This window comes from Mauremys mutica, chromosome 8 (assembly GCF_020497125.1).
Source record: "Mauremys mutica isolate MM-2020 ecotype Southern chromosome 8, ASM2049712v1, whole genome shotgun sequence".
Lineage (NCBI taxonomy): Eukaryota > Metazoa > Chordata > Testudines > Geoemydidae > Mauremys > Mauremys mutica.
Window position 1 is genome coordinate 80,460,635 of NC_059079.1, and position 27,233 is coordinate 80,487,867.

Genomic DNA, 27,233 nt, shown 5'->3' on the forward strand with positions numbered 1-27,233 from the left:
GGTCCCTTATCTCCAGCAAGAGCCAATTCAGGCAGCACAGGAAAAGCTGCAAATGCAAACTCAAATAGGGGAAAGAGGCGCATCCTTTGAAACCCAGTACATCTTGTTGATTCCATTGGTAGCATTTCAAGCGCTTTTGTAACATAACACAAAAGCATTAGACTGTCTAGTCATTCTCTGTTCTCCCAAAAACTAGAAACAGAATCCAAACAGGCCTATTGGCCCCTGCCAGCTCAGATTGGAAACTGCTCACCAGCCAATTTTAACAGTGAAGTGGCTGGCCAGAGCTGGCCTTACCATGAGGTGAACTGAGGCGGCTGCCTCAGGTACCAGACTGTGGGGGTTCACCACTAGGACCCAGAGTGTAGAAAATTGTGTCTGCTGCTGGTGCATATGTATTCTCTCTGCTCTAGATGCACAGAGATGGTGGAGTGCTGTGCTGGAGGAGGGATGGCACAAGAGACATAACAGGCAGACAGGAGAAAAGGTGAGAGGGAATAACAGAAAGCAGCAGAAGCTGCAGGGGGAGAGAGAAGAGGAGGAGCCTCTTATGTACCTCTCTAGCACCCCCAGGAGCCTGGTCTGATTAACACCAGCTTCTCAGGGAGCTTCCTGTTTCCTGCTGCTTCCCTGAACCCACTTGAGGAGAACAGGCAATCAACTGAAGTAGTAGGAGCCAGTTAGGCCCTTAAAACGCTGATATCTTCCCTCTCTCAGGCCCTGCTACCAGCCTGCTTATTTGTCCCCTTCAATTGAGTGTTGAGAGCCACTATAGCTGGCACAGAACAGCAATCATGAGTGAAAGAAGAAAATGCCCCTCTGGGGCAGCATTCAGAAAAAGCAAGCAAGCAAAGGAAACTTTTCTATCTAAGCAGGAAGGAGCTGTCCTGAGATACATAGACATAAATGTTCCGGCCCCAGTGAGGATGTGAGTGGTGAGGAGAAGCCTGATCTTCCAGTTACTTAGAGTGCAGGTGACCTGGCAGCTACTGCAGCATCCATATCTCCATCTCAAATGGATGTAACCATGCACATTCCCGAAGAAAAGTGTAGATCAGAGAAGAGTGTGACAGAGGCGCAAGAAACAGCTGCTGCTGAGTTTATTTCTTTAAGTCTAGGTGATCCAGGACTGTGGACCCACTTGAGCAGTAGCCTGAGAGACTTCCTTGTATTGCATGGGCCACAGCAAGTGAAAAACTTCATGTTTCCCCAAAGACAATGAAAATAGAAGTTTCCATCCAACACATTACTGGCATGAAATTCCCAGTGATGACAAAGTGGAGAGGCCATGGCTTATGTACTCAAAACCCAAGAATGCTGCATACTGTTTTTGTTGCAAACTCTTCCAGTCTAATGCTCCAGACACATTGGGTTCTACAGGAAAAAAGGACTGGAAAAATCTGGCTAGAAATCTGGCATGTCATGAGAAGGCAGCAAATCACCAGAGAGCATTCCATAGGTGGAAAGAGCTTGAGATGAGACTAAGGTTAAAGGCCACCATAGATGATCAGCATCAAGAGAAGATTGCATCAGAGTCTCTTTACTGGCAAAATGTTCTGAAAAGGCTCATTGCCATTGTGAGAATGCTTGTTACCCAAAACCTAGCACGGTGTGGCACTTCAGATCCTCCGTATGTGCCAAACAACGGAAACTTCCTTAAAACTGTGGAGCTGATGGCTGAGTTTGATGCTGTACTCCAGGATCATCTAAGAAGAGTCACCACCCAAGAAACGTACACACCGCTACCTTGGAAAAACCATTCAAAATGAGATCATACAGTTACTGGCAACAAAAATCAAACAGAAGATTGTGGCAGATCTGAAGTTAGCAAGATATTACTCTTATTCTGGACTGCACACCTGACAACAGCCATACGGAATAAATGACTTTAATGGTGCATTTTGTAACAACAACAGAACTTAGCGAAAATGTCCCTGGAATGGTGACTATCAGAGAGCATTTTCTAGAATGTATTGACATTGATGATACTACAGGAGCTGGTATGACAAATATGCTTCTTAAAAGGCTGGAAGATATGGGAATTGCAATAGCTGACCTGAGAGGTCAGGGCTACGATAATGGTGCCAACATGAGAGGAAAGAACAGAGGAGTGCAGATACAGATCCGAGAGTTAAACCCTCAAACTTTTTTTGTCCCATGCAGTTCTCATTCATTGAACTTGGTGGTCAGTGATGCAGCATCAGCTTCTAGGGAGGCTGCTGATTTTTTTAATGTAATGCAAAGAATCTACGTATTTTTCTCTGCATCAACTCATCAATGGCAAATTTTGAAGCAACATCTGGGAACATCCTCTCTGACACTGAAACCACTGAGTGCCACATGATGGGGAAGTCGAGTGGAGGCGATAAAGTTTATCAAACACCAAACTGGGAAGATCGATGATGCCATAGTTGCCATTATGGAGGATAATGCTATGACAGGAACTGTTTGTGGGAGAACAGTGGCAGAGGAAATATAATCATCAGAAACATACATAACTTCAAATTTCTGTGTGGCTTCGTGTTGTGGCATAACATACTGTTTGAAATAAATGTTGTAAGCAAGAGACTTCAAGGTGTTGACTTTGATATATCTGGAGCAATGGAACAACTGGACAAAGCAAAGTCATACCTACAGTCTTACCAGTCAGATGAGAGATTTCAAAACATTCTGAAGAGTGCACAGAAGTTGGCAGAGGAACTTCACACTGAAGCTATTTTCCCACCCATTCAAGAATACAAGAGTCACCAAAGAAGAAGACATTTTGATTACGAGACACAGGATAAGAGACCCCAAACAATAATTCAAAGTTGAATTCTTTAACCAGGTGCTAGATTGTTCAATATAGTTAGTTGAAAGAACGTTTCATGCAGCTCAAGGAACACAGCAGTGTATTTGGGATGTTGTTTGATATTCCAAAACTCCTCATTATACCTGAAGACGACCTACACCAGTAATGCAGGCCATTAGAGACAGTGTTGACACATGATGACATGCGGGATATTGATGCGAGTGATTTAGGTGATGAACTGAAAGCCCTTTCAAGATACATTTCAGCAGGATCAACTCCAAAGGCTGTTCTGGAATAATATGTGTACAAATAAGATGACCACCCTCCAAATGCTTTTGTTGCTCTGCGCATACTTCTAACACTTCCTGGAACAGTTGCAAGTGGAGAACGCAACTTCTCCAAGCTGAAGTGAATAAAAACACATCTGCGCGTCACAATAACACAGGAGAGGCTGGTCAGCCTTGCAACCATCTCAACAGAGCAGTGGTTCCCAAACTTTAACAACCTGTGAACCCCTCACTAAAATGTCAAGTCTCACGAACTCCCTCCTAAGAATTAATATTTCCAGAAATTTTCTCCTTTACCTGAGTATAAACTATAAACGCAGTGATCTTGGAAATATGAAATTTGTTTTTATGACATGCTTATAACACACTATTTATTATTATTATTTATCATTACAGTATTTTTATTATATTATGAAAACAGCAACAGTCTTCCAAGATCTCACTTTTGTAGCTTGTGTCTCTTTGAATAAGCCTGTTATAAGACAAGGCTCCCATGTTTCATCAAGGAGTATCAGATGTGAAACAGTATGAAGGTATTTAAGAAGCCAACTCAAAGAGTTCCTCCTACACAAGCATTCAGGACTTGAGCAGTCCAGGCAAACAACACAAGTTACAACAAAGCTTAAACTTGTTCTTCATAATAATTTAAAAAACAATACTAGCTGCCTATTTAATTTTAAAAACAGCAAAAAATATCCACCTCTCTTTCCGTTTCTTATGAGGAGTCTTCAAGTTTAAATTTCCTCAGTGTGATAGATATGCTTGCTTTGATCTGCTTAGCTCTTGGAAGTCCAGGGGCTCTGGGCTGCTGGCCCCGTGCTGCCTGGGGTCCCTAGGGACAGCTCTGTCCGCCATTAGGGAAATTTTCCCCAAGAACCCCCTGTAACATTTCACGAACCCCAGTTTGAGAACCACTGCAATAGAGCATGATCCAGCCCAGACTGTGGACCTTCAGGAAGCAGTTCAAATCTTTGCAACCAAGGAGGCACGGAAAGCACCACTTTGATTATTCAAAAGGATAAAAATGCCAGTGTTTACTATGCAGACAAGAAAAGTTACATTTTCTGTTCAGGCGTTTGAAAGTTAAGTGTTACTTAAAATGTTTGAACAAGGCATTTTAAGTTGTTAGTTCTCGTTTATTGGGGGTAGGTAGCAGAGTAGTACCATGAGAGGAGTAGAACAGGAAGAATGCAGAATTGAGACCTTTCAAAGTTTTGGCCCAAGCGAGGAGGAAAGGGGGAGTCATTTGAGCTCTCCACCTCAGGTGCCAAAATGTTGTGGGCCAGCCCTGTGGCTGGCTGATGCCTGCGAGCACTAAAGCAGGGTACTGGTGACAAAACCTCCACATCACTATTTTTTTCTCATTGCTGGCATCTGGATTAAGGCAGGTTGCTCAGATTATTCACTGTCAGCCTACTTGTGTTGGCAATCGTGGGCGCGTACTTCCCTCTTCATTTCAAAGTACAACATTGGAAAGGCAGAGGACTATTCCATGCTGTTGATTCTAATGGGTTCTATTCTCTACATAATACCCAGTATGCAGCCTGATTACTTGGCTGATAAGAGTAAACATGAGAGAGCCCTGCTTGGCCATATCTCAGGCACTTAAAGACTTATATACTGCTTTAATTACAGCTCATGAATTGTATTAGCAATGTGTCCAGGAAAATCTGCTAACACTGTATGCAGAGCTGCTTTATTTTGTCACCAACTTATTGGCAGACTGGTGAGCTTGCTTGTTTAGCCTAGCAAAAAAAAGGCTGAGAGGGGATATTATTGATCTCTGTAGCTACATTAGAGGGAGAAGCTAAATACTAGGGAGGGTGAAGAGCTATTTAAGATAGACAACAATGGTGGCACACAAAAAACCAAATGGATGTAAACTGGCCATGAAGAAATTCAGACTGGAAATTGGAAGAAGGGCTCTAATGATCAGAGGAGTGAAATTCTGGAACCGTCTCCAGTAGTTGTGGGGGCAAACAACTTACTTAGTTTTAAGAGAGAGCTGGCAGTTTTATGAGAGCAGCTGTATGTCAGGGTTGCTTGTGATGGTGGAGGGCAGGGCTCAGTAGCCCTAAGGCTTATGTGGTTTACATCTTATGTTCCTAAAGCTCATGCTTTAGGATTTCAGCTGCCCATCAGCAGGAGTCAGGGAGGAACCCATTCCACCCCTCCCCCCATGTATTCTGGAAGGATTTTTTATATTCTTTGAAGCATCGGGGATGGCTACAGCTGGAAATAGGATATTGGATGTGGAGGTGCTCTGAGGTGGCACTGAGCAATCTCCCTCAGGTGCTTGCCTGGCTGGTTCTTGTTCACATACAGAGTCTAACTGATCGCCATATATGGGGGTTGGGAAGGCATTTCCCCCCACCTCCATTTGGCAGTGACCTTTGGGTTGTTGGGTGTTTTTTTGGCCTTCCTCTGCAGTGAGAGGGTATGGTCACTTGCCAGGATTATCTGTGTATATCTCACTTAATCATTTCCCTGCTGTTGCCGGGACCTCGATCCCTCCTACTTTCTCCAGCCCCATGACACATCATAGTCTAGCCTCCTGAGGGGCTGTAATACTTTAGTCTAATTTCCATTGTTGGGTTTAGCGTGCGGGTGCTGGGTGATGATGTATGGTTGGACTAGATGACCTGGTCAGTCCTTCTGGCCTTAAACTCCAAATTGGTACTGTTTAGAAGAATAACAATTTTTAATGTCTACTGGGGTGAAAATCCACATAGTGCAGAGGGCCTATGTTGGGGTTGTATTTGGGGGTCTGGGGCTAGGTTGCATGTGGAGGTGCAAATGTTCCCCCAGATATCTATGCCATCCATATACAGTGAAAGGTGATGGACTGGGGCAGAGGCTACAGGATCCATTGTTCTAAGGATTGGGGAAGAGAGGAGGTAGCGGCCATGCTTTTCCACTGAAGTAACAGTTCTGCAGACTGGCCCAAGTCGGGGGTGGATTTCTGCTCCCCAAACACTCTGCACTTCACCTCATAAAGCCCAGTGACTCGGACTTTGAGCAAATTTTCCCCAGCACAATATGCTAGAGGCTCGTTTTGCCTGTGACAGGAATGGCTCTAATCAGTACTGATTTACATTTTAAAACAGCAGTTGCCAGATGGCCACACTTATGTTTTCTTATCCCAGGATGTCCCCTGTTGTTCGCACCATGTTATTTACTTGTACTAAATGTCAGGTGTCTGTGTTACATCTGTATACTTGTGCATGGCTGAAGCTTGGTTTCCAAATGCACCATACCTTTACAATTCCAGTTAACTGTGACTTAGTTTGTGTTGGTTAGTGTCCTTCAACCAGCACTCAAAACTGAACCCCAATGGTTTTAGGCCTGAGACAGAGCCAAAATCCAAGGCCTGTTTGGCAAAGATGGCAAAATCTGTGAAACTGGACAATTGTGCCATTTATGCTCTTCTAGGTCAAAACTGCATAATACTACAGTCCATTTGAAATTAAATCAAGCACTTAGCAGCCCTAGTTCGGCCTTGAACCACAACGGAATCCTGGCCTAAACCCATTTCCAACCCTACTGAAGTTCAAGATGAATGCCACACCCCTAAACCAAATTAAATTTTTTATTAAAGTTAATGTTAAAAAAAATGATGTAATACACAGGTTGAGAGAAGAGTGTCTGTACATCTGGCTATAGTGCTTAGATTATCCACAAATACAGAGTTTGTTTTAAAAAGTTATATGATACATAGAGTACGTAATCAGCAATAACCCAAATTTAGGTGAATACACTAACCCTAAACCAAAGCCTAACCAGAACCTTGCACTCCCCGTTCAACACTCAGTGGAACCCCAAGCTCTGTCTGGCTCCAAACCCTCCTAAGCTCTTTGTTTCTAGTCTCTTCTATTCCCTTCAGCTCTTTTGCAAATTTCCCTTTTTTGACTTTGTAATCACAATGTTTTTGTTATAGCCTATCTAGTTATTGATTTAATTAAAGCTCTCACACCCAGCTCTTCTTAGGTGAAAGAGCTACATCCTTACTTCAGGAGGCCCTTTGAGAACAAACACTAACATACACTGCACTACAATGAGCAAAGGAAGTGTCCTCTTAAGTGGTATCTTTATGGATGCTCAATAACCCCTCCACACCACCCTGAATAAAACCAGAATTTTGCTTTTAACGATGTATTCCACTTTGTGGCAATGGACACTAAAATTAATACCTGTGTGCCTAAAGCTGCATTTATCCCACCAGGGTTTATTTAATTCATCTGCAAAGAGCATAAAAGGAAAAAAACAAGTAACGCCTTAAGCTAGGATGACATTCAAATACGTACCCTACTCTTTTCACCTTCCTATTCATTCTTCCCTCTCTTTCACACACATACACTGAGCAGCCCATTAGACTGAATTGGTTCCTTTGGGGAACATTCTGTTCCCTCTCTATGTCCTCACTCCGATACAGTGCTGCACGGTAGTGCTAGGCAAACACAGCTAAACCATACTGCAAATACTCTTGCTGATAAAGAATGAATTGGCTATAGCTGGGAGCCTTTTGGTTTTGCTGTCTGTGATGATTTTATTGAGTAGGTTTTATTTGCAGGAATATTAGTACAAACTGCAAATATTGGAGAGTTCTCAAGGAAACCAAATGTTCATTATTTCAATAATGAATATATTTGAGAAAACAGTTTCTCACTGACAACTTGCGTCAGAAAGTGGCTATATTCAGTAGATAATTTATTCATGCTGCGTATAAGTGTTTACATAATAAAGAGGTTTAAAAAAATAAGGGATTCCTTCCATTGAGTTTTACAGTAAGCAAGGAGTGATTGACTGATTTCCACCCATTTTCCCTTTACCTGTAACAAACCAAAATCATGACAAAGGTGGGTTCCCCTTGCCCCATCCCACATAAAACATATTATTTAATCAGCACACACCTTCCTAGACAGTTGTGTGGAACAAACAGGGACAATAATAAAGCCAAATGAAAAATTCATAAGGTAAGTTTATGAAAAAACTTTTAAGTAGCCTAATTTATTCTGTTTGAGACAACTGCATTTCCCTTAAAAAAAACAGGTAATAAGAAAGATAGTGAGATGCTGAACTGCACTGCTTGCTAGTTTCATTGCAACAAAGAATCATCTTTGAACTCTATCGCATGAGTGTCAGAGAGGCAGAAAATCAATTACATTTGGAAAGAATGGGACTCGGAGTTGCAGAGTTCCTGCTGTTGTCAGTAAGAAACGATTAACACATATTATACTGGGACATTTGGAGAGATTCCCGTCAGAAACATTCAAGGCAAATAAAAGAAACCTTTAACATTTTATTGCTGAACAGCAGAAAATACAGCTTTGCTTATACCATACAGTCAGAACTGACATAAACTCACGTGTGTGTATAAACTTTGGGGAATGTTTTCAATACAAAACAGGCCATTCTGGAAAAAATCTTCAAGCATATGGTGTTGCAGGAAGGGTCGGATACTGCTCCCATGGACGTAAATGGTGCAACTTCCATGTGCTTTGAGTAGGACTGGACTGAATCTTTGAGGCCTTCTATTAAATAAAGGCTCGTCCACACTAGAAGGGCTACAGCGGCACAGCTGTATTTACCATGAGAGGCGGTAGCTATGTCTGTGGGAGAACTCCCATCAACACAGAGCTGTCCACACCAGCACTTAGGTTGGTGTAACTTACGTCACTCGGGGGTTGAGGGGGTGGCTTATTCACACCCCTAAGCGACATAAGTTATACCGACATATCCTGTAGTATAGACAGGCCCTATGATTCACCCATGTAGAGGACTCACAAGCAGCTCTCTCCACCGGAGTGAATTTCATCCCCATTGAGCATACCTTGCCTTTTACTTCTGTAATAAAGAGGATCACTGTGGTATTTTTAACGCATACCTTTTACTATACTGCAGCAGGTTTCATGATCACTATGTGTTTTCAATTTCTCCTAACATCCGTATTATACTTAATTAATTATACAGAGCCTTAGGTGTGAATTACACTTGAATGTATTCTCTATCATCCAAATACTATGTCAATGCCATTCTCTTCAAAGAAGAGTGCTTAAAAACAGTCTCTCACTTAGCGATTTTTGTTTTGTTTCTTTGCTGGGAAATGATTTGTTTTGTAAGTGAAAGAATTCACAGCTCTGTGGATAAGGATTCAGAACGGCGCTCTCCGGAGTGCTTTCCATCTTCAGGTGGTTTGGACATGCGCTGCATAAAAGAGAAAGAGAATGCCATATGTTAAAAGGCAGCTTTGCTTGGACCCCATTGTATGCATATACAGTAACTAGCTTGTGTCTTTAATCTGGTTTTCAGCATCGCCTGCTTCAGCAGTGGCACATCACATTCAAGTCAGAAGAAAAATCACGGGCCAAATCCTGAAGGTTTTTCTTTTTAATAAGGCCCCCATAGTGCAAAGCCTTAAGCACATGCGTAACTTTACTCATGTGAGTGATCCCCTTGACAAGACTTTACAGACATGAGTAAGTCATTGTAGGATGGAGCTCTAAACTTTTATTAAGTCCTGACTGGGCTTGTAAACAGGGTTGGTTGGTTTGTTTGTTTGTTCTTTTCACTTTGGGTGAGACCACAATGTAAAGCTGATTCACGTACAGTACTCTGCCTTTTGTGAGGCAAATTTAATATATACCCAACCCCAGAGGCTTCAAATTAAGTTATTTCACTCTTGCTCCTATCAGGAAGAAATAAGCTAGAAAACATTTAAACACGGGTTTGTCTAATGCTGTATTACTCTCCCAGAAAACAGCAAGCTATGGCTTTTTAAAGCACAGTAGGAACAAAAGGATGGAAATGAAATCAGTACAACAAACACACTCTTTGTAAAGTATCAGCAGAGAGCTGATGGGTGTAAAATATTATAGATGTCACAGAATGCTCCTCCATTATGAATATCAATGGCTTCTGGCACCTCTATCAAATACAACCTTCTGACATCTGTAAGACTCCTTTACAGGGCACATGCATTTTCAAGGCAAATTTTGAAACTTCTGATCTTAGTGTCTGCACTGAATATAAAATATTTGTTGTTAACTGACATTGGGCCAAATTCTGTGGTTTTTTTTTTTAATTGTTCAAAACTCTCCTAAATAAATAGGGGTTTGAGCACAATTGCTTCAGGGAGCTCGGCTGATTTTAGTGTGAGACAAATTCTACCTTCAGATGGGCACGTATCTGAAGTCAGATTTTGACCCATCCTGTGTATGGTAACATACTTTGCACTACAGGCTATTAGCAACGATTGTGATGCTAAGAGCCAGCTGCCCAATTTAAGTTTAAAAATGCAACAGATCATTGTTTTGCCATGAGGATGTTGTGTAAATCAGACTAGGAAAAAGCTGTAGATCAAATGAGACCTCTTGTGGTATGGCTAGAGCACTGCGCCTCTCAATAAACTGTATCTAGGTATGGAAAATGCAGAAAAATACGCTTTCTTTGGTACCTACAGGGAAAAGTTTACTCTTCTTTTAGCATGGAAAATGTACGGATGTCAGAAATTTAAGCAAGAGAAAATAAAACTTTGGGTACGTTTCTGTTCCACAGAGGCCTCTTGTTTTTAAAACCCTTTGTTACATTTTACTTACACATTTGAAGTTTATTTGCCCTTTTTTTTTATGCCAATAATTTTTTTTTTTTTTTAGGAAAATGATCCGTCTTCCTTTTTGTACACATACGTACACAATACTTACCTTTGTTTTAAAGAACTGGTTCACTCTCTTTTTTTTCAGGGTCTTCTTATCTCCCTCTGAGGTAGAGGGAAAAATTTGCTGGCTTAGCCTTTGTGATGCATTTGTTTCATCAGGAGCCGGGGTACAGACTACTGACAGAGTTAACCCTTGAAAGAGAAACAAATGATTGGTTGTTAAGAGAGTTCTACGAAGTGTGACACAAGGCAGAGCTTACAATAATGAATTCTTCCAATTTCAAAGGAAAAGTAAGATGTTTTAGTCTAATCATAACTATTGAAATGCAGCATAGGGGGAAACTAGCTTACCTGGGGCTGGGGCTGGGTTTGGTTACAGTTACATTTAAACTGTATATAGAACAGTCACTGGGCCTGAATCTGCTTTTACTAACACTGGTTCTGTATTGATTTTTGTAACTCCATTGCTTGCAGCTGAGTCCTGCCTGATTTTCCCTGGTACAAATGGAAGAAGAATGAGATTGGCTATTCTAAGATACTTGCCCAGGAAGAAGGGTAAGTTCCTCCTGTGGGTTCATTTTAAATAGGCAGTCAGGATTACTGGGAAAAGGCTACTCTTTATTTAAGGAAAATATTGCATCTATAAATATCCCAAGGTCTCCTCATGGGCTAAATAAACTAACACATCTGAATTCACCATACCCAAAGTCTCAACCTCTTCAAGCAAAGAGATGAGGGGGCAGAATGTACACAGTAAACTGCTGAGTAAGAAGAGCTTGTTTACACCAATCTTTACTCCAGAGAAACTTCCCACTATTGCTACCACTGGTTGAGCTCCACCGGCAGTTGCAGCAATGGGAGTGCTAGTCTGTTCTACCACTGTGTTATTTAGATTAGTCCTGTACAGGATTTGAAAATGGGAGTAGAAATGCCAGCATTAAGAAGAAACTGTTTTTGAAAAACAAAAACCTGTTTTTAGTTTTGGCCTTGTTGAAAAAATGTTTGCAGAAAATTTGGAAGGAAACAACTTTTCTTTAACCCCCCCCCCCAAATAACTGGCTTTTTTTCAACCAGCTTTCCTGGGCACCTGCCAGGATAAGGCCTTAGCCAGCCAGAGGGTCCTGTCATGTCTATTTAACCAGCCACACAAACATGTGGTCTCTGTGTGAAGTGTAAGGTACAGTCAGGAGCTGGCGGGAGCAATGTTCACCTGTGCTGTGAACAAATCTGATCAAAATGAAAAATAAACATGGGGAAGTAAGTCCAACGGAAGTGAGCATTGCAGATAGGTCCTAATAGTATTTAAAAAAACTATTTCATTCAGGTTTTCACCGAGCTTTACCAGAAGGGGATATTCTTCAGTAGGCACCCAGAATTGTGTGTTGTGCATGACTGCACTTGTTCTCTCTGACCCTCGCATTGCATGTGATGGTTGGAGTTGGTAGTGGCTGAGCCCTAATGGCCAGGATTAATATGTCAATCGATGCTGCTGGGAATGAGGGGCCTTGAGGAGCATGCAAAGCACAGCCCCCATTGCCCCTCTCCTCACCACAGTGATGGTTCAAAGGCCACCCCTTGCAGGAAGGATCTTGTCTAGCAAGAGCCCTTCTCTGCAGCAGGAGAGCAAAGGCCCATGGTTAGTTTTCACAGACAGTGAAGCTATGCTGTTGTCCTAATTCCCCTCCCTGTGACTGATTCATTTGTTTGCTCCTTTCCCCTCCCTACAGGCAAATTTTGGCTGAAGTGGCTTTTCTTTGCATCTTCTGCCTACCTATTTCAAAGAACAGACGTGGGTGTCTGTTCCCTCCCTCCCTGCTGACTCCCTCGGACGTAGCAACTGTAGGGGGGCCTGCTCTGACTCTCCATTACTGCAGGACTTCACAGTGCTGTGATGGTAACCCACTCATAAAACTGCTGGTTGTCGGTCTTGCCTGCCACACAACTACCAGAGAGACCACTGGCTGTTTCCCTCTCTGTTTCCCTCAGGGAATCTCACCTCAGATGTCAATAGGAGGGGCTATATTCACTTTTGGGCCTCTACACAGACACACACATCTTCCCCATCTGTGAGATGCTGCAACTGTGTTGGGCGCTATTACTGATCTCAACCCATTGGCTTTTTCCCCCTCAAAAGCAGGGGACAGAGCAACCCTTTAATTCCTTTTTGATTCCTGCTGCACTCTGCTCTTGGACACACTGTAGAAATGTTTCCTTTCCATAAATAAGGGCACATACAGCTGCTAAAGTCAATGGACTGTGGCTCCATGGGAGCCTTGGAAGACAAGGTTTCTTGGAGGTTTGGTTCCTTATTGTGCTGCTGCGCAGGGAGAGAGGAACTAGTGCTAGTCAGTGCTCAGCCTGCAGCCCTTTATGGTGCAGTCAGATGGTAATTTAATGAGACATCTGTCGTTCTGCACTGAATTTTTTTAGCCAATGGACTTATTCCAGACTCAGCCTGAGGCAATTCCCCTGTGATGCCATAAATGGAGTTATGTCCTCAGAGACTTTTTCTGTTATACCATTTAGATAAAACAACAGGAATAATCTGGGAGAGTTAGATTAGCATTGAAAGTTGAGGAGGCATTTTCCTTATCTGAAAGGAGGCTGGGCCCCTGAGGATTTTTCAAAGCAATACTTTACATTGCAGTTGTTACATTTCCCAGAACTTACATAATATCTCATCAGCATAATGAGAGTGAGTTATTCTGTTTTAAGGCCTGTATCACAATGGAACAGCATTTAAGTGTTGTCCTAGCCAACTCTATTTCAACCCTATAAGCTTCCTAAAATCCAAATGCTTCCACAGAATGAAGAACAAAAAACTCATTTTTTTTAATCTAAATGAATAGCAGGCAAACAGTGCAGCACTCTAATTCTCTTACTATAATTAGCTTACCTGGTATAGTTGGCATAGAACGACTGGCAAAGCTCATTTGCTTGAGAACAGATGTTTTCTGAGGTGCTACCAGATGTTCAGAGAGGTTGGTGTCACTCATAAACTCGTATTTCCTTGACAGCTATATATTGACAAATACAAAATTGTTATATCTGTGTTAAACACTGATGGTAACTAATAGTGGTGAGTTAAGCTAAATTAACAATTTATACATGAGACACAACCATGGCCTGGTTCTGTTACCTTTACTCACAGTGAATAATACCTTATTACAGTGATTTCAGTGGGATTATTCATAAAGTAAGATACTACTCAAAGTGATCTAAAGTAACGGAGTTTGGCCCACGGAGTCTATGAAAGGTACAACTTCCTAAGTAAATGTTCTGGAGCTGATTTATAGTCAATAATCTGCTTATTCCACAGACTGAGAAAAGAGATTTAAACCCCTAAAATTGATAATACAATACTTTGTAGGCTATCTAGGATTGTATGATAGTGTTCCTACCATATATGGAATAATATCGTCATCAACCCAGACTATCGATCTGAAAGTACAATGAGACTGTGAAGAACTATTTTCCCTCCAGTGTTAATGCCATCAGTTTAGGTGCTAGAAGAGAATGCTGCTTTTATAACTTGAGTCAAAAACGTATTCATTTTACAAAAGGTCCACTTTTTCACACAAAAAAAAGAAATTTTTTTCACTGGATGAATTATTCCATCACTGATGAGCAGTGACCACTTCTTTACGGTTTGTAGTTTATTGAGGGGAAGGCACTGTAGCTGTAGATATTTTTTTTTCTTTTTAATACTTGCTGATCTGCTATAAAGATCTCTCTTCTCAAGATCATAATTCTGAAGTGAAAGAGCATTAAAATGTTAGGTCTAAAATGGAAATGCATCCCCCACCCAGACCAGGCCTTGAAGAAAATAGAAAAAAGGCAATTTTCTTGTGCCCACCAAATAAACACTGTCTGTTTCTATTACCAAAATTGATGGTGCACTGAAAAGCTTTGCATCTACCAAGACTACAATTACAAAGGTTCTCTGTTTCTGCGGCAAATACTGTTGCTATTACCCATTAAACAAAACCAGACTATTGTCCTATTTTTAACAGCTGCTGCTGTTCTAAAGTGCTCCCTTGTTGCTCCTACTAGGAAACATTTCCTACTTAGCCAAGTTTTGGAGGAAGCATTACCAGGGATTGTTAACTTTGGTGCAAGAAGCAGTGCTGCCAACTTTTGTTTTTGGCACTAAGCTATTGAGTTTTTAATTCTTCCTGTAAAAATAAAAATGTACATGCTGTCATCTTTTTGTACAGATTTTGCTTATACCTGATTTTCTTCAAGTTCTCCAGAAATTGACAGGACAGCCAACAGTGATGTAAGGAACGCAGTGTCTACACCGACACTGCGTTGCCCTAACTACACCGACATAAGCGCTATGTCAGTGTAGTAGGGCACTTATGTCAGCGGGACAAAGCAGTAGTGTGTACGCTGACATAATTAGGTCAACATAAGCTGCCTTACATGGACCTAACTGTGCAGTCTAGACCAGGCCTCTTTCTGCAAGGGTAGGTCATATCCTGACTTCTCTATCTCTGCCCAACAGGACTGTATATGCGAGAGAGCCAAATTCAGCCATCAGGAAGGCCTATAATGCTATATGTGATAAGATTCAAGGTGTGGCTTATGGTCAGGTGGGTGACTATTCGTGGTTATCTCTATCACTTATGGCTCTCTAGTTAATGAAGCTGAGGCCAAAATGCCCATTTTACACCTTTATAGTGTGGCACATCCTCGTCTGCAATGCAGAGTGTGTGCTGCTAGTGGTATCATCAGTGTGCCAAAACACAGAACTTGGCTTCCAGCAAATGAATAAAGGAGGAAACAATTTTTAATTAATTGATTTTAAAACTTAGGTGTTTGTCATTTTTAAGTGCACGCGTAAAAAACCAAATTCATCCCTAGTGGGGCTCCATTAGTCAGATCCGTGACAGCAGCAATGAATTAGGCCTATGTCTCTGAAAGGAATCTTAAACAGCTTTATCCATATGGGAAAATAATTCTGCTTGTCTTTAATGATTCTTCCAAAAGATTTTTGATCAAATGATATATACTCTTGACCTCCTTATTCAGCTCAGTGATTGCCTAGCACTTGAATTTAGACAGGGCTTCTCTAGCTAAACCTTTGAGAGTTTTTTTTGCTTTAAAATTTCATCTCTTTTTACACTCAAAAACATTTGGCTCCTGAAGATAATCTTATAAAAACTGCACAGTGTAAGTCATATAAGTCATTCTGATGATCCATTAGTCTGATAAAGGCACTTGGGTGATAGATAGGACAAGAGTGAAGCCAATGCCTATATGCTCAAATTTGGCACCATTTAAGGCACAGTTTGCAAACTTGCCATTTCCCAGCAAATGCAGGTTCTGTCAGAAAGTACAAAATGTGCAGGGTTCATCACTTCTGACATAATCCCCACTGGAAAGGGGGTACCACCAGGGCCAGTACAACCACTCGCTTCTCCCCAGGAATGCTAGTTTAACCCTTGCACCAAGCATGTGATCTTTAGCTGGCCAGGCATAAAATGTCTGGAACTTCAGGGCCAGCTACTTAGCTGGTATGAAGTCAGTAGAGAGACACTAATTTACACTAGCTGAGGATCTGGCCCTCAGTCTCTTGCAGGTTTTCTTTTCTGGCAAAGTGATGAGTATTTCACAACACTGGCTCTGAGTGGCCTTTAATAAAATGTGTTGTTTATTTTAACTTCCAGGAGGCACACAATGTCTTAAAGACATCCACTGAAAATGAAAATGGCATCCATGATGTGGGGATTATGAGAATGCATTCTAGACTGGTAACGTACACATTTCATATCGGAAAGCTCGGGTGCTGTTTTTTCATCTGCAAATACCACACTGCTTCTTTTTGTTCTCTTCTTGGATCTTCTCAACTTAACCTCAGGTTGAGTGCTTATCTGCAGGACATTTTCTTCTGACTCTGATTTGGTTGGTTTTCGTGGTGCTACTTCCAGTTCAAAGCTGTAGAAAATAGAAATAGAAATAAAACATGCTCCATTATATTATAAAGGCCACCAAAGATCTCAGGTGGTTTCCTGAGACACACAAATGCAGTCAGAGTCATCCTTTGTGCTGACTTTCTGAACCGTACTGCAGATCCCTGGCAAATGAACAGCACATCACTGTGTTCTAGCTGGCAACTGTCTACTAACGTGTGCCTCACAGGAGACATCAAAATGTCTTAATGCCCGAGAGGTTGTTAAATATTAATCTAAAATGAGCACTTCATTTTTTTGTTGCAGAATTACCTCTAGGGCACCTAAATTATATAGGGACAGAGCTAACATCACACTGTGTATTTTACATGGGTGCCGAAAGCAAAATATGTTGCTCTGGTGGCTGGGCACTTTAGGACAGGAGTATTGCCATCCCTTCTCATGCCTCAGGATGTAAACACATCCCCTCTGGCTTCTGGAATTAATTTCTTCAGTCTATTGCAGAGTAACCAGGTACATGGTGATGAGCCGAACTCCCCTACAATCTTTAGGAGGGTGAATGCGGTGGCACAGCCAAGACATGTTTACAGTTGAAATATTGGCCACATTTCATTGAGAGAAACAGCATGTAAAATAATAGGTGGACTTAAACTTTCCCTCTTGAACTCTGGTACAAAAATGTACCTTCCTCAGATTAATGTGTGACTTCTGAATCAGTGCTTGCAAACAGAGAAAGCGAGGTAAAGTGCTACTGAATTGGCTGACACACAGTTGCTAACAGGTATTACTTTATTTTATTATGATTATTTTTAATTAGAGTTTAACCCTAAAAGACTTAAATTGGGACTTGAGCATGCAAGAAGTAAAGGTGTCTTTTAAACAGATGCATTTTTGAGTTCTGACAATATTCTCCGGGTGGTGGTGTTTTTTTGTTCGGTCGCTTAGTTTTGTTTTTAAAAAACAAACAATGTAATAATAGTGACCATGTGTAACCAATAACCTATTCAAAGCCCAAAGGTTAGATTAATGGTCAAAGAGGTCTGAAACTGGCCGCAAGTTTGTATATGGAAAAGCTCTCGTCTTAGGCACAACTCAAAGTCTGAAAGAGAAACTAGACAAGAACTACATTTAAGGGAGTGATGGGGTAAGAGTTATTCTAGAAAGCTGAGAGATTTTACTAAAGAAGCCTCATCTCCTATCTGACCATTTTTAAAACTTCCCTCCCCACGGTGTACCTCCAATTTGGAATTGGGAAGCTTCTGGAGCTCTACACTCTGCCGCCAAGAGTATGGCTACAAAGTGTGTGGACACAAGCGTCTCAGCCTGGGTTGGTAGACTTGGGCTAGTGAGGCTCATGCTAGCACTCTAGAAATAGCCTTGTAGAGAGCACTTTGAAGTTGCAGCTTGGACTGGAGCAACTCCACTGTCCAAACAGCTGTTTTTAGAGCACCCCCAAATTTGTCAACTGGGGCTGGGTCCTGCCCAAAGGGACAACTATAATAGCCACCAGAGCCCCCTGACACCATTTCCCAGCATGTGTGGAGTCACGGATTGGGAAAGGAGGAACTAGAAACTCCTGTTGAGGCCAATAGGGAAGCTTCTGCATAGGGTAATCTGGACAAGCAATCCACTGGTTGGATCGCAGAACCCCCAGCTAGGGGACTCAGGGAGACATTTCAGTTTCTGTTTTGGTTTGGGAAGCTGACTCAGACAATCAGAGACAGGGAGTACCTTGCTAAATTCCCACTCCACACAAAAGGAGTTCTTTGCACTGCTGTGAGATCTAGCAGTATGGATCAAGGAATTCCAGCACTGCAGTGACCAGCATCCAGCAAAGAGAGAGAGCCAGTCTGGCACTGGCTATCGAGAGCCAGCCAAGACCCCCACAATATTTCAGATCAGGGAGCCAGCGAGCCTGATAAAAGCCAGAAGAGAACTCTGCCCCACCCAGGAATGAAGACATAGTAAGAGGACCCTTTGTTTATACTGGCTAACAATTACAGTCATGCAACACTCTGTTTTAGGACTCAAACTCAGTGTGCCATATGCCTGAGAAGATGCCAGGGATGGAGCTGGTGGCTGGAATGAGTTATCAGTGTTGTGAGAGGGGAGACTGATTTATTTATTAATGTCTAATACTTATTAGTTAACTGTAAGTCTTTCCTTCCCCAGATCCTATTTTCCTATCCCAGTGAAGTCACCCTTTGTTATGCCATTATTTTCATGGTGTCACTCTTTGGTGGGGTTTCAGTTTATGTACTTTATTATCCCTTGTGTAAGGGGCTACATACTCTTTGCCAGCTAGTTGTATTGGTTTCCTCAAGAGCCAGAACCTCTGTGCCTGGCACAGTGAGGAGACACTATGCTCCAGAAAAAGAACCCAGCACCCAACCCATGTGAGAAGAGAGGAGAAGTAAATGGAGGAGGCTTGAGCCACACCTCAGGGGAGGGGCTACAAACAAAAATGTAAATCAAGTTTACAAACATTATTTTTCAAGCAGAATTTACAAATAAAATAACACCCTCAACTGTTAAATAGTGTGTAATGATATTCAAAAATCACGTAAGTGTATTTAAAATTCTCATTCTCATCTTCATCTCAGATGGCCTTTCTAGAGCAGGGGTGGGCAAACTTTTTGGCCCGAGGGCCACATTGGGGTTGGAAAACTGTATGGAGGGCTGGGTATGGAAGCCTGTGCCTCCCCAAACAGCCTGGCCCCCACCCCCTATCCGCCCCCTCGCACTGCCTGCCCCCGACTGCCCCCCTCAGAACTGCTGACCCATCCAACTCCCCCTGTTCCTTGTCCCCTAACCACCCCCCAGGTCCTCACCCCCTATCCAACCCCCCCGCTCCCTGTCCCCTGACTGCACTGACCCCTATCCACACCCCTGCCCCCGACAGGCCCCCCTGGAGCCCCCATGCCGACTCCCCCATTCCCCATCTCCTGATCCCTAGCCACACTCCCACCCCCGACAGCCCCCCCTGGAGCCCCCATGCCTACCCCCTGTTCCCCATCTCCTGATCCCTAGCCACACCCCTGCCCCCTGACAGGCCCCCCGGGATTCCCATGTTTATCCAACTCCCCACCCCATTCCCTGACCGCCCCACCCCAAGAACCTCTGCCCCATCCAACTTCCCCCTGCTCCCTGTCCCCCGACTGCCCCCCAGGACCCCCTGCCCCTTATTCAACCCCCTGACCCCAGCCCCCTTACCATGCCGCTCAGAGCAGCATGTCTGGCAGCTGTGCCACCTGGCAGCTGTGCCACGCTGCCTGCGTGGCTGTGGGGGAGGGGGGACAGCAGGGGAGGGGCTGGGGGCTAGCCTCCCAGGCCGGAGCTCAGGGGCCGGGCAGGATGGTCCCACGTGCCGGATGTGGCCCGGGGGTCGTAGTTTGCCCATCTCTGTTCTGGAGTATATTGTGTTTTTTCCCTGGCACATCATGTGAAATAGTACAGCTGACATCTGGAGCAGCCCTGGCTTCAATTCAAAGATGATGCTGACATATATAAAGTAGTTGCTATTGATCTGACTCCTTGAATGGTTTTGCTGCGGTATTATGCTTGATCATATGTAACTGGATAAAAACAAGATGTGGTGGTGGAAGTATTTAGTATGATATTAACGACTAGGGTGACCAGATGTTCTGATTTTATAGGGACAGTCCCGATTTTTCGGTCTTTTTCTTATATAGGCTCCTATTACCCCCCACCTCCTGTCCCGATTTTTCACATTTGCTGTCTGGTCACCCTATTAAGAACCTACCTTTCTGAGGCCATTTTGACTGGGGTGCTACAGTCTGAATTCATGGAAGCCAGTGAGATAACTGACATCTGGCGATAAGATCTCAGCACTGACCTCGGCCGACCTACTCTCTTGTCATCAAAATCTGGCTATGAGACAGAAAAGAGAAAAATATACCATGAACAGTTTTTGTGATGCACACTTTATGAGGATGGCACAGATGTTCAAGGAGTGGATTTGGAGGAAACAGTTCATTAACTAAGAAGTGTAACCTCATTACCTTGATTTTGTTTACTCTCCCTGGGTATGATCCCAGTCTCAGAACTCTCAAACTAAGCGGTAGAGTGAGAATAAGTGGTAAGGAGAATTGAGACAGTTTGTTTTATATTTCTCTCTCTCTCACACACTCACACACACACACTCACACACACAAAAAATGCAGGGAAGCACGTGTATTGTTTTATCAAATAGCTCTGGCCAATCCTCACTCCAAACTATTACTCTTGTCTCAAGCCTAAATGATGCCTCCTCTCTACATTTAAGCTTCTCTTTTTTCCCCATTGATGTTTTCATGTTGACTGGCTCAGATTTCTCTCCTCCTTGTAACCTGCAGGTTGAAAACAAGTGCAGCATGACAGGCTTGCCGGATGAGATCAGATCTGGTCACCTTGATTTGCTGTGGTCATACTAGGTGCTCCATCCACTTCCATTCCTTTAAATCATGCAAATGACATGGCCTGAGATGAGAAGTCTCTCTTATTAGTCAAGATTGGTCAATGCAATGGGGAGATTGAACTGGCTATTGGCCACTCATCATTCTTTTTGTGCTCGGGCTGCAGCAAGCTCTCAGCTCATGTGGGGATTATTTCCATGGCAGTGACTTTGACTTCCTCCTTTCTGGTCCCTCATGCTGGTAGGTAGCAGCAAGGTCTTGGCCAATTCCCAACATAGATCTAAACAGCAGAGTCTGCTCCCATTCTTGAGGTTGGATCCAAGGATCCACAATTAAATTGTGTGTTCAGATATGCCCTCCTCTTTCTCAGCTGAAATATTGCCTCAAGTGAGTTTTGTAAGTGTGAACTTTCCCCATTTTAGTTCATCCAACTCCCCATGTCACAGGTTGAGAAGCATTTCCCAACACACATCCATTGTGAACTACTTTCCATCCTGCTTTAATAACACAATAATAACTTTAAAAATAAATCTGAGGACCCACCATGTTTGCTAATTACATAATAAAGTTCTTCTGATTGTTCAGATACTGTTGAATATGTTTGGAAATTGGTGTATAATCTCATATGCTAGACTCCCCGACTGTTGGTTTCTGATGCTGTCGCTTTTCACTAAGACAGTTTCCTCTAGCAAGAGGACCAGAAAATCCATTTATAGTTCCAAAGTTTATTTTCAAACACTTTTCACAGTTTATGTGCAGTGAGAATTGCCTCTCATCCTGTGAGCTCCCAGAGTGCTGTGATAACACACAATGGGTGCAGCCACCTTTTAAATACAAAAAGCTCGCACCAGCAGCCTGAAAGAGAATTAGGGATGATCAAACTGAAATGGCACTCCATTTCAAACTAACTGGCTTTTCTGTATGTGATAAAGTGGATGAAATACTGCTATCCGCCAACTTTATTAATTTATGAGAAACTTCTTGAGCAGTGATAAAATAATGTGCTTTGCTGCATCACATATTTTTTAATAGAACTGTATTTTGTAACAGCACATTACATTGTTTTGAAACATGCTGAACCTCAGCTCAGGAAGGCAGCCCAGAATGAGTAAGGGGAGATTTGCATCTAAAGAGCTATTTCATATATGTATAATGAAAATATGTTCCCCAAAGTCTGGATCAAGGCGGGGTTGATAAACTATGTATTTCACGTATCTCGGTTCACTTGTAAATTAAGCATTGTAAGCCCACAAAATGGAAGCTCTATTTACATACAAAGTCAACAGAGACAAGGAGAATGAATGAAGGGGTTGTCTTATCTCTGGGGAATTTAAGAGGAAGGCAAAAAGACATCCCTTTATCCTGCACATAGGAAGTAAATGGGCAGTGCGTTTACATTCATGAAAATGGGATCCCAACCAGCCTTGTTTGGAAATGCTGCAAAAGGACATTTTGGTTGAGCTGAACTTAGACTGAAAATTTAGTCTCTAGAAAGCGTGTTGTGATTTTGTTTTCTATGTAACCTTTCTGTCTCCATTATCACTACTCACTATGTCTTAAATCTTGATACTGAACTTATGATTGTTTTCATTATAAACATATCTCAGTGCTGGGGTATTATCTAAGGAGCTGACCCTGGGCTGATATGTTCAAGTTGGTGTGTATATTGTTCCCTTGAAGACCACATACCTGGTATCACTGTGAGTATTCAGTGGATAAGGGGCTGAAGATTACAGAGAGATGTTTCAAAGGGGCTCAGGGACGGGGGGGGGGGTGCACCTATTGTTAACCTGCAAGGCAAAGTAAAGCTGGCATAGCCCACAGGAGATTGTTAGGGTGGCTAACAGACTGGAGGGGCCAGGGAGTGGACACCCAGTTAAGCACAAGCAAGTATCTTTCTCACTGGAGGCAGGGGGAAACAATTGACTCTCCGTGCTGGGCATCCTGAAAACTGTCATAACTGTATACTGTGTTCACCTTTGGCAGGCGGCCAGGGTAAGCACCCTGGCAGGCTGGTCGGGTTTATTTACCTGCCACGTCCACAAGTTTGGCTGCTTGCGGCTCCCACTGGCCATGGTTTGCTGCTCCAGGCCAATGGGGGCTGCGGGAAGCAGCGCGGGCCAAGGGATGTGCTGGCCGCCGCTTCCTACTGCCCCCATTGCCTGGAGCGGCAAACAGCAGCCAGTGGGAGCCACGATTGGCCAAACCTGCGCACGCAGCAGGTAAACAAACTGGCCTGGCCCTCCAGGGTGCTTACCCTGGTGGGCCGCATGACAAACATTGCCGATCCCTGGTGTAGGCCACGGGGATTCTGTCAAACTATGGAAGGCTTGGAAAGGAAATCTTAGTGCGGAGAAGGAGAGGGGTTAGTCACAAAAGCAGTATGTTATATTCTTGCTCTTGTCAAGTAAAAATCATACGAAGTTGCTCTTTACTTTTACAAAAGTTGATCCAAAAGGCTGTTGAAGGTCTCAACATTTGGCTGGATTGTGGACATTGGGTTACATCTCTTTCCACATTGTGAGTCTGCCTCCAGTTGACTGAATTATAGGAAAGATATTGACATAAATGGCTGGAATTGGCATTATTCAGGAATATACCATAGAATGATGCCCAGGCTGTAGGGGAGAAGTTTTTTTCCAGTATAACAATTGAATCAACATGTAAAAAATGAATATATAGCAGGAGCAGCACAATTTCAATCCCCAAACAACAGGGCTCTAATTTCTAACACCAACAAACAACTGAACTAATGTTCAGATATTTAGACTTGTTTTGCTCCCAGAGTTATCTGGGAATAGAAGCAGAATCACATGGTTGGAATCAGACAAGGGCAGGGAGCTATCAATGGACAAGTGTGGATCAGAGCTACTAAAAAATATTCGAAAGAGAAAAAAATGGGTCATGGCATGTTGTCAGAGGGCTTGTTTCTTTATAATGTGAAAAAGAAATGCAAGTTTAACAGAGATAGGGAAGGATTCCAAATTCAGAATGGGGGATGTTTGGTGCATCAGGGAACTAATAAACTACTCTGACTGTAAGATTCAGGTCATAGTGCCTTCACATCACAGGACCACCCTAAGTAACAAATATGCAGTAGGCACTTTTGATTGCAGGAAAAGTACAGGGCATACACTAAATAAAGGGAAAGTGAAGCAGAGAGGAGAGAAATAAATAGAGAGCCTTACCAATTCTCTGACTCCATATTGTTTTTCTACTTTGATCTTTAAGTGCTTGAAACACTCCTCCATACGGTCGTGAAAAGGACGAAGGTTATCAGAAACTCTTTTTTCATGAATCTTAATTCCAGCCCCAAGGAAAGGTATCTTGGATAAAATAAAAAGCAAGAATATTAAACTGGATCTGCCAAGCCCCCTCCCACCATTTACAGAATCTGCCAAGTAAACTGCAAAACCATTACTGAGACTTGTAATAGATTTGTCAGCCCCAGGAACTGGGAGAAGCAGATAGGCAGCTTGCTGCAAATTGGAGAGGGCTTCTGAAAAGTCAGCTTGCTGGGTAAACTGTTGGAGCAGGCTGCCTGAGTGGGCTACTTCATGGTGACAGAGGGGTTTTTTTTGTTTGGTTGGTTTTTTTTTCCATATTCTGAAATTTGGATACACCCTGTTAAAGAATCTGAGAAAATCCCTGGTTCTGCTCACAGAAACAGCATTGAGAGTTCAATTCTGTGCACTCAACATGACTTGTCAAAGGGAGATTTGGTTATCTCAAATACTAATCCATCTGCTAAACAAAGGCACTTGCCATTTCTTGATGACTGAGTGTAGGCAGAAAGATTGATCCATTTGATCCAAATGGCTGTCACACTCCTAGTTTCCAAATCCTAACTTTTCTTGGAAACCCATCATTCTGTGTCTTTGGGACTGCCAGTGATTTAAGTCAGGGGATCTTAAGTCTATCTGTTCTGTTAGAAGAAGAAAGGTGCAGGCAGCCATTCTCTCAGAGATAAACAGGTTAACAAGGGGCCTCTCCATCCCAGTTCACCAAGACAACATCCACTCTTCATTTAAATCCCACATGAAATCCCTTAAATTCTGTGTCGCAACATAGCAAGTTACTTTACCAGAAAATAAATACATAAATATACTACCTAAATGTGCTCAGAATGAAGCAAACATCATCTTATTACTGTGATCCTTCTCCTCTGCCTTCCCACTTCCTTTGTTACACTCTTACATTAGACTATATGATCTCCAGGGTAGGGACTGTATCTCTCATCTCTAGTTGTTTTGTAAAATGCCTGGCACACTTTTGGGTACTGTATAAATAGGGCCTTACCAAATTCACGACCATGAAAGACGCATCATGGACCATGAAAGCTGGTCTTTTCTGTGCTTTTACCCTATACCATACAGATTTCATGGGGGAGACCAGCATTTCTCGAATTAGGTCTCCTGACTCAAAAGGGAGTTGCAGGAGAGGTCGCAGGGTTATTTTAAGGGGATTGCAGTATTGCTACCCTTACTTCTGCTCTGCCTTCAGAGCTGGGCGGCTGGAGAGTGGCAGCTCTTGGCCAGGTGCCCAGTTCTGAAAGAAGCACCCCCCAGCAGCAGTGCAGAAGTAAGGGTGGCAATACCATACCATGTCGTCCTTACTTCTGTGCTGCTGCTGGGCGCGGTTCTGCCTTCAGAGCTGGGTTCCTGGCCAGCAGCTGCCATCTTCCAGCTGCTCAGCTCTGAAGGCAGTGCCAGTGCCAGTAGCAGTGTACAAGTAAAGGTAGCAGTACCGCAATCTGCCCTACAATAACCTTGTGACCTCCCCACAACTCCCTTTTGGGCCAGGACCCCTACAATTACAACACCGTGAAATTTCAGATTTAAATAGCTGAAATCATGAAATTTATTATTTAAAAAATCCCATTACCGTGAAATTGACCAAAATGGACCATGCATTTGGTAGGGCCCTATGTATAAACAATAGTAAACAAGTATAGCCATGCAGTGAAACTAGCCCGCTCTTCTCCTCAACTGTGAGGGCACCTACTTGCTCCTGAGTTCTTTGAGAAGGCTATTTGTGAGATTTATTCACTATACTTTTAACTATCCTATTGAAAATAATCTTTTGGTAATGCAGCAAAAACCTTATAGCTAGTTCTAAGTAATGCATTGTTCTTTGCATTATCCACTTATATTTTCAGGTTTCATGTATTGTGTTATGACCCTGTAAATAGCATTAACATATATAAAAATATCCTTACTGATCTATTTTATGGAAGTTCATTTTCAGCCTGCCTCTTAGAAGTACCTCTGTTATGGACAATCTGCTGATCCTCTCCTGGGGAGCTAACAGGGAAGTGTCTGAATTACAGTTCTGGGGCCTAAGGACATTGTATTAAATTCAAGACAAACCACAAAAGCTGCAATTTTGTAGTGCAATCTGGGGCATCCATTAAGTGTTTCAGACTGTCAATAAGGGAGAAGAACGCTGTGCAGATAAGGGTGTGGGGTATCCAGGAGACAAATCTGTGAAATTTGGTGACCATCAGTTATGGAAAGCCCCAAAACCAGAGTAATTAAAATTCAACAAGATGCAGTGGAGGAAACTTATTTGGAAGCTTCATTTGTGGTTAAAGACAGGAACTGATCGTCAAGGCTTGCTGCCTCCTTATCTGTCCAATGGAGATAATGCTTCCTTTCCTCACAGGGGTGTTATGAATCACATTTCATGAACACGTGTGAGCTGTTCTGATAATACAGTGATGGGAAATATATGGCAGGCTCTATAGTAGAAAGAGGGATATACAGGACATATCAAAAGAAATCTAGAGTCACACATTACTGATGAGAGGATTCTTGTCTAATGAATAATATTTCCCAGCCATCCACATGAGGGGAGAAAAAGAAACCCAGTGGTAGGGTTTGAGACATTTAAGAATCACTAGCATATTTTAATATTGCACATGAACCTAATGTAATGATTTTATGCCTATTCTGTTAATAGCAAATATAATATATTTCTCTTTCATTCATGTTGTTTACATTTCAGAGCAGGGAGGGGAAGTGTTCACAAATAGCAGTGGTTATAGATTGGCAGAGAAATTTAAAATGAAGCTTTTCTATCCCACAGTCACTCTGTGTCCCAGATACAGTTTTGTAGCAGCATTAACTGTTTTGACAAGATCATAAAAATAGCTCTGATATTTCCTGAAGT

At 42.6% G+C, this 27,233-nt stretch overlaps 1 protein-coding gene across 3 annotated transcripts in view; it reads right to left on the bottom strand.

Annotated features, from left to right (window-relative positions):
- Positions 1–9,194: 9,194 nt before the first annotated feature.
- DOCK2 (dedicator of cytokinesis 2) overlaps positions 9,195–27,233 on the bottom strand; it is a 518,836-nt gene continuing 500,797 nt past the window's right edge. For all 3 annotated transcript variants that reach the window (XM_045027214.1, XM_045027215.1, XM_045027217.1), the window contains 6 exons: positions 24,251–24,388; positions 20,411–20,538; positions 16,498–16,672; positions 13,629–13,749; positions 10,779–10,924; positions 9,195–9,282 (listed from right to left, as the gene is read on the bottom strand). In XM_045027214.1, coding sequence (XP_044883149.1) covers positions 9,208–9,282; positions 10,779–10,924; positions 13,629–13,749; positions 16,498–16,672; positions 20,411–20,538; positions 24,251–24,388 — 783 coding nt within the window. In that variant the 3' untranslated portion in view covers positions 9,195–9,207. The remainder of the gene's footprint in view (positions 9,283–10,778; positions 10,925–13,628; positions 13,750–16,497; positions 16,673–20,410; positions 20,539–24,250; positions 24,389–27,233) is intronic.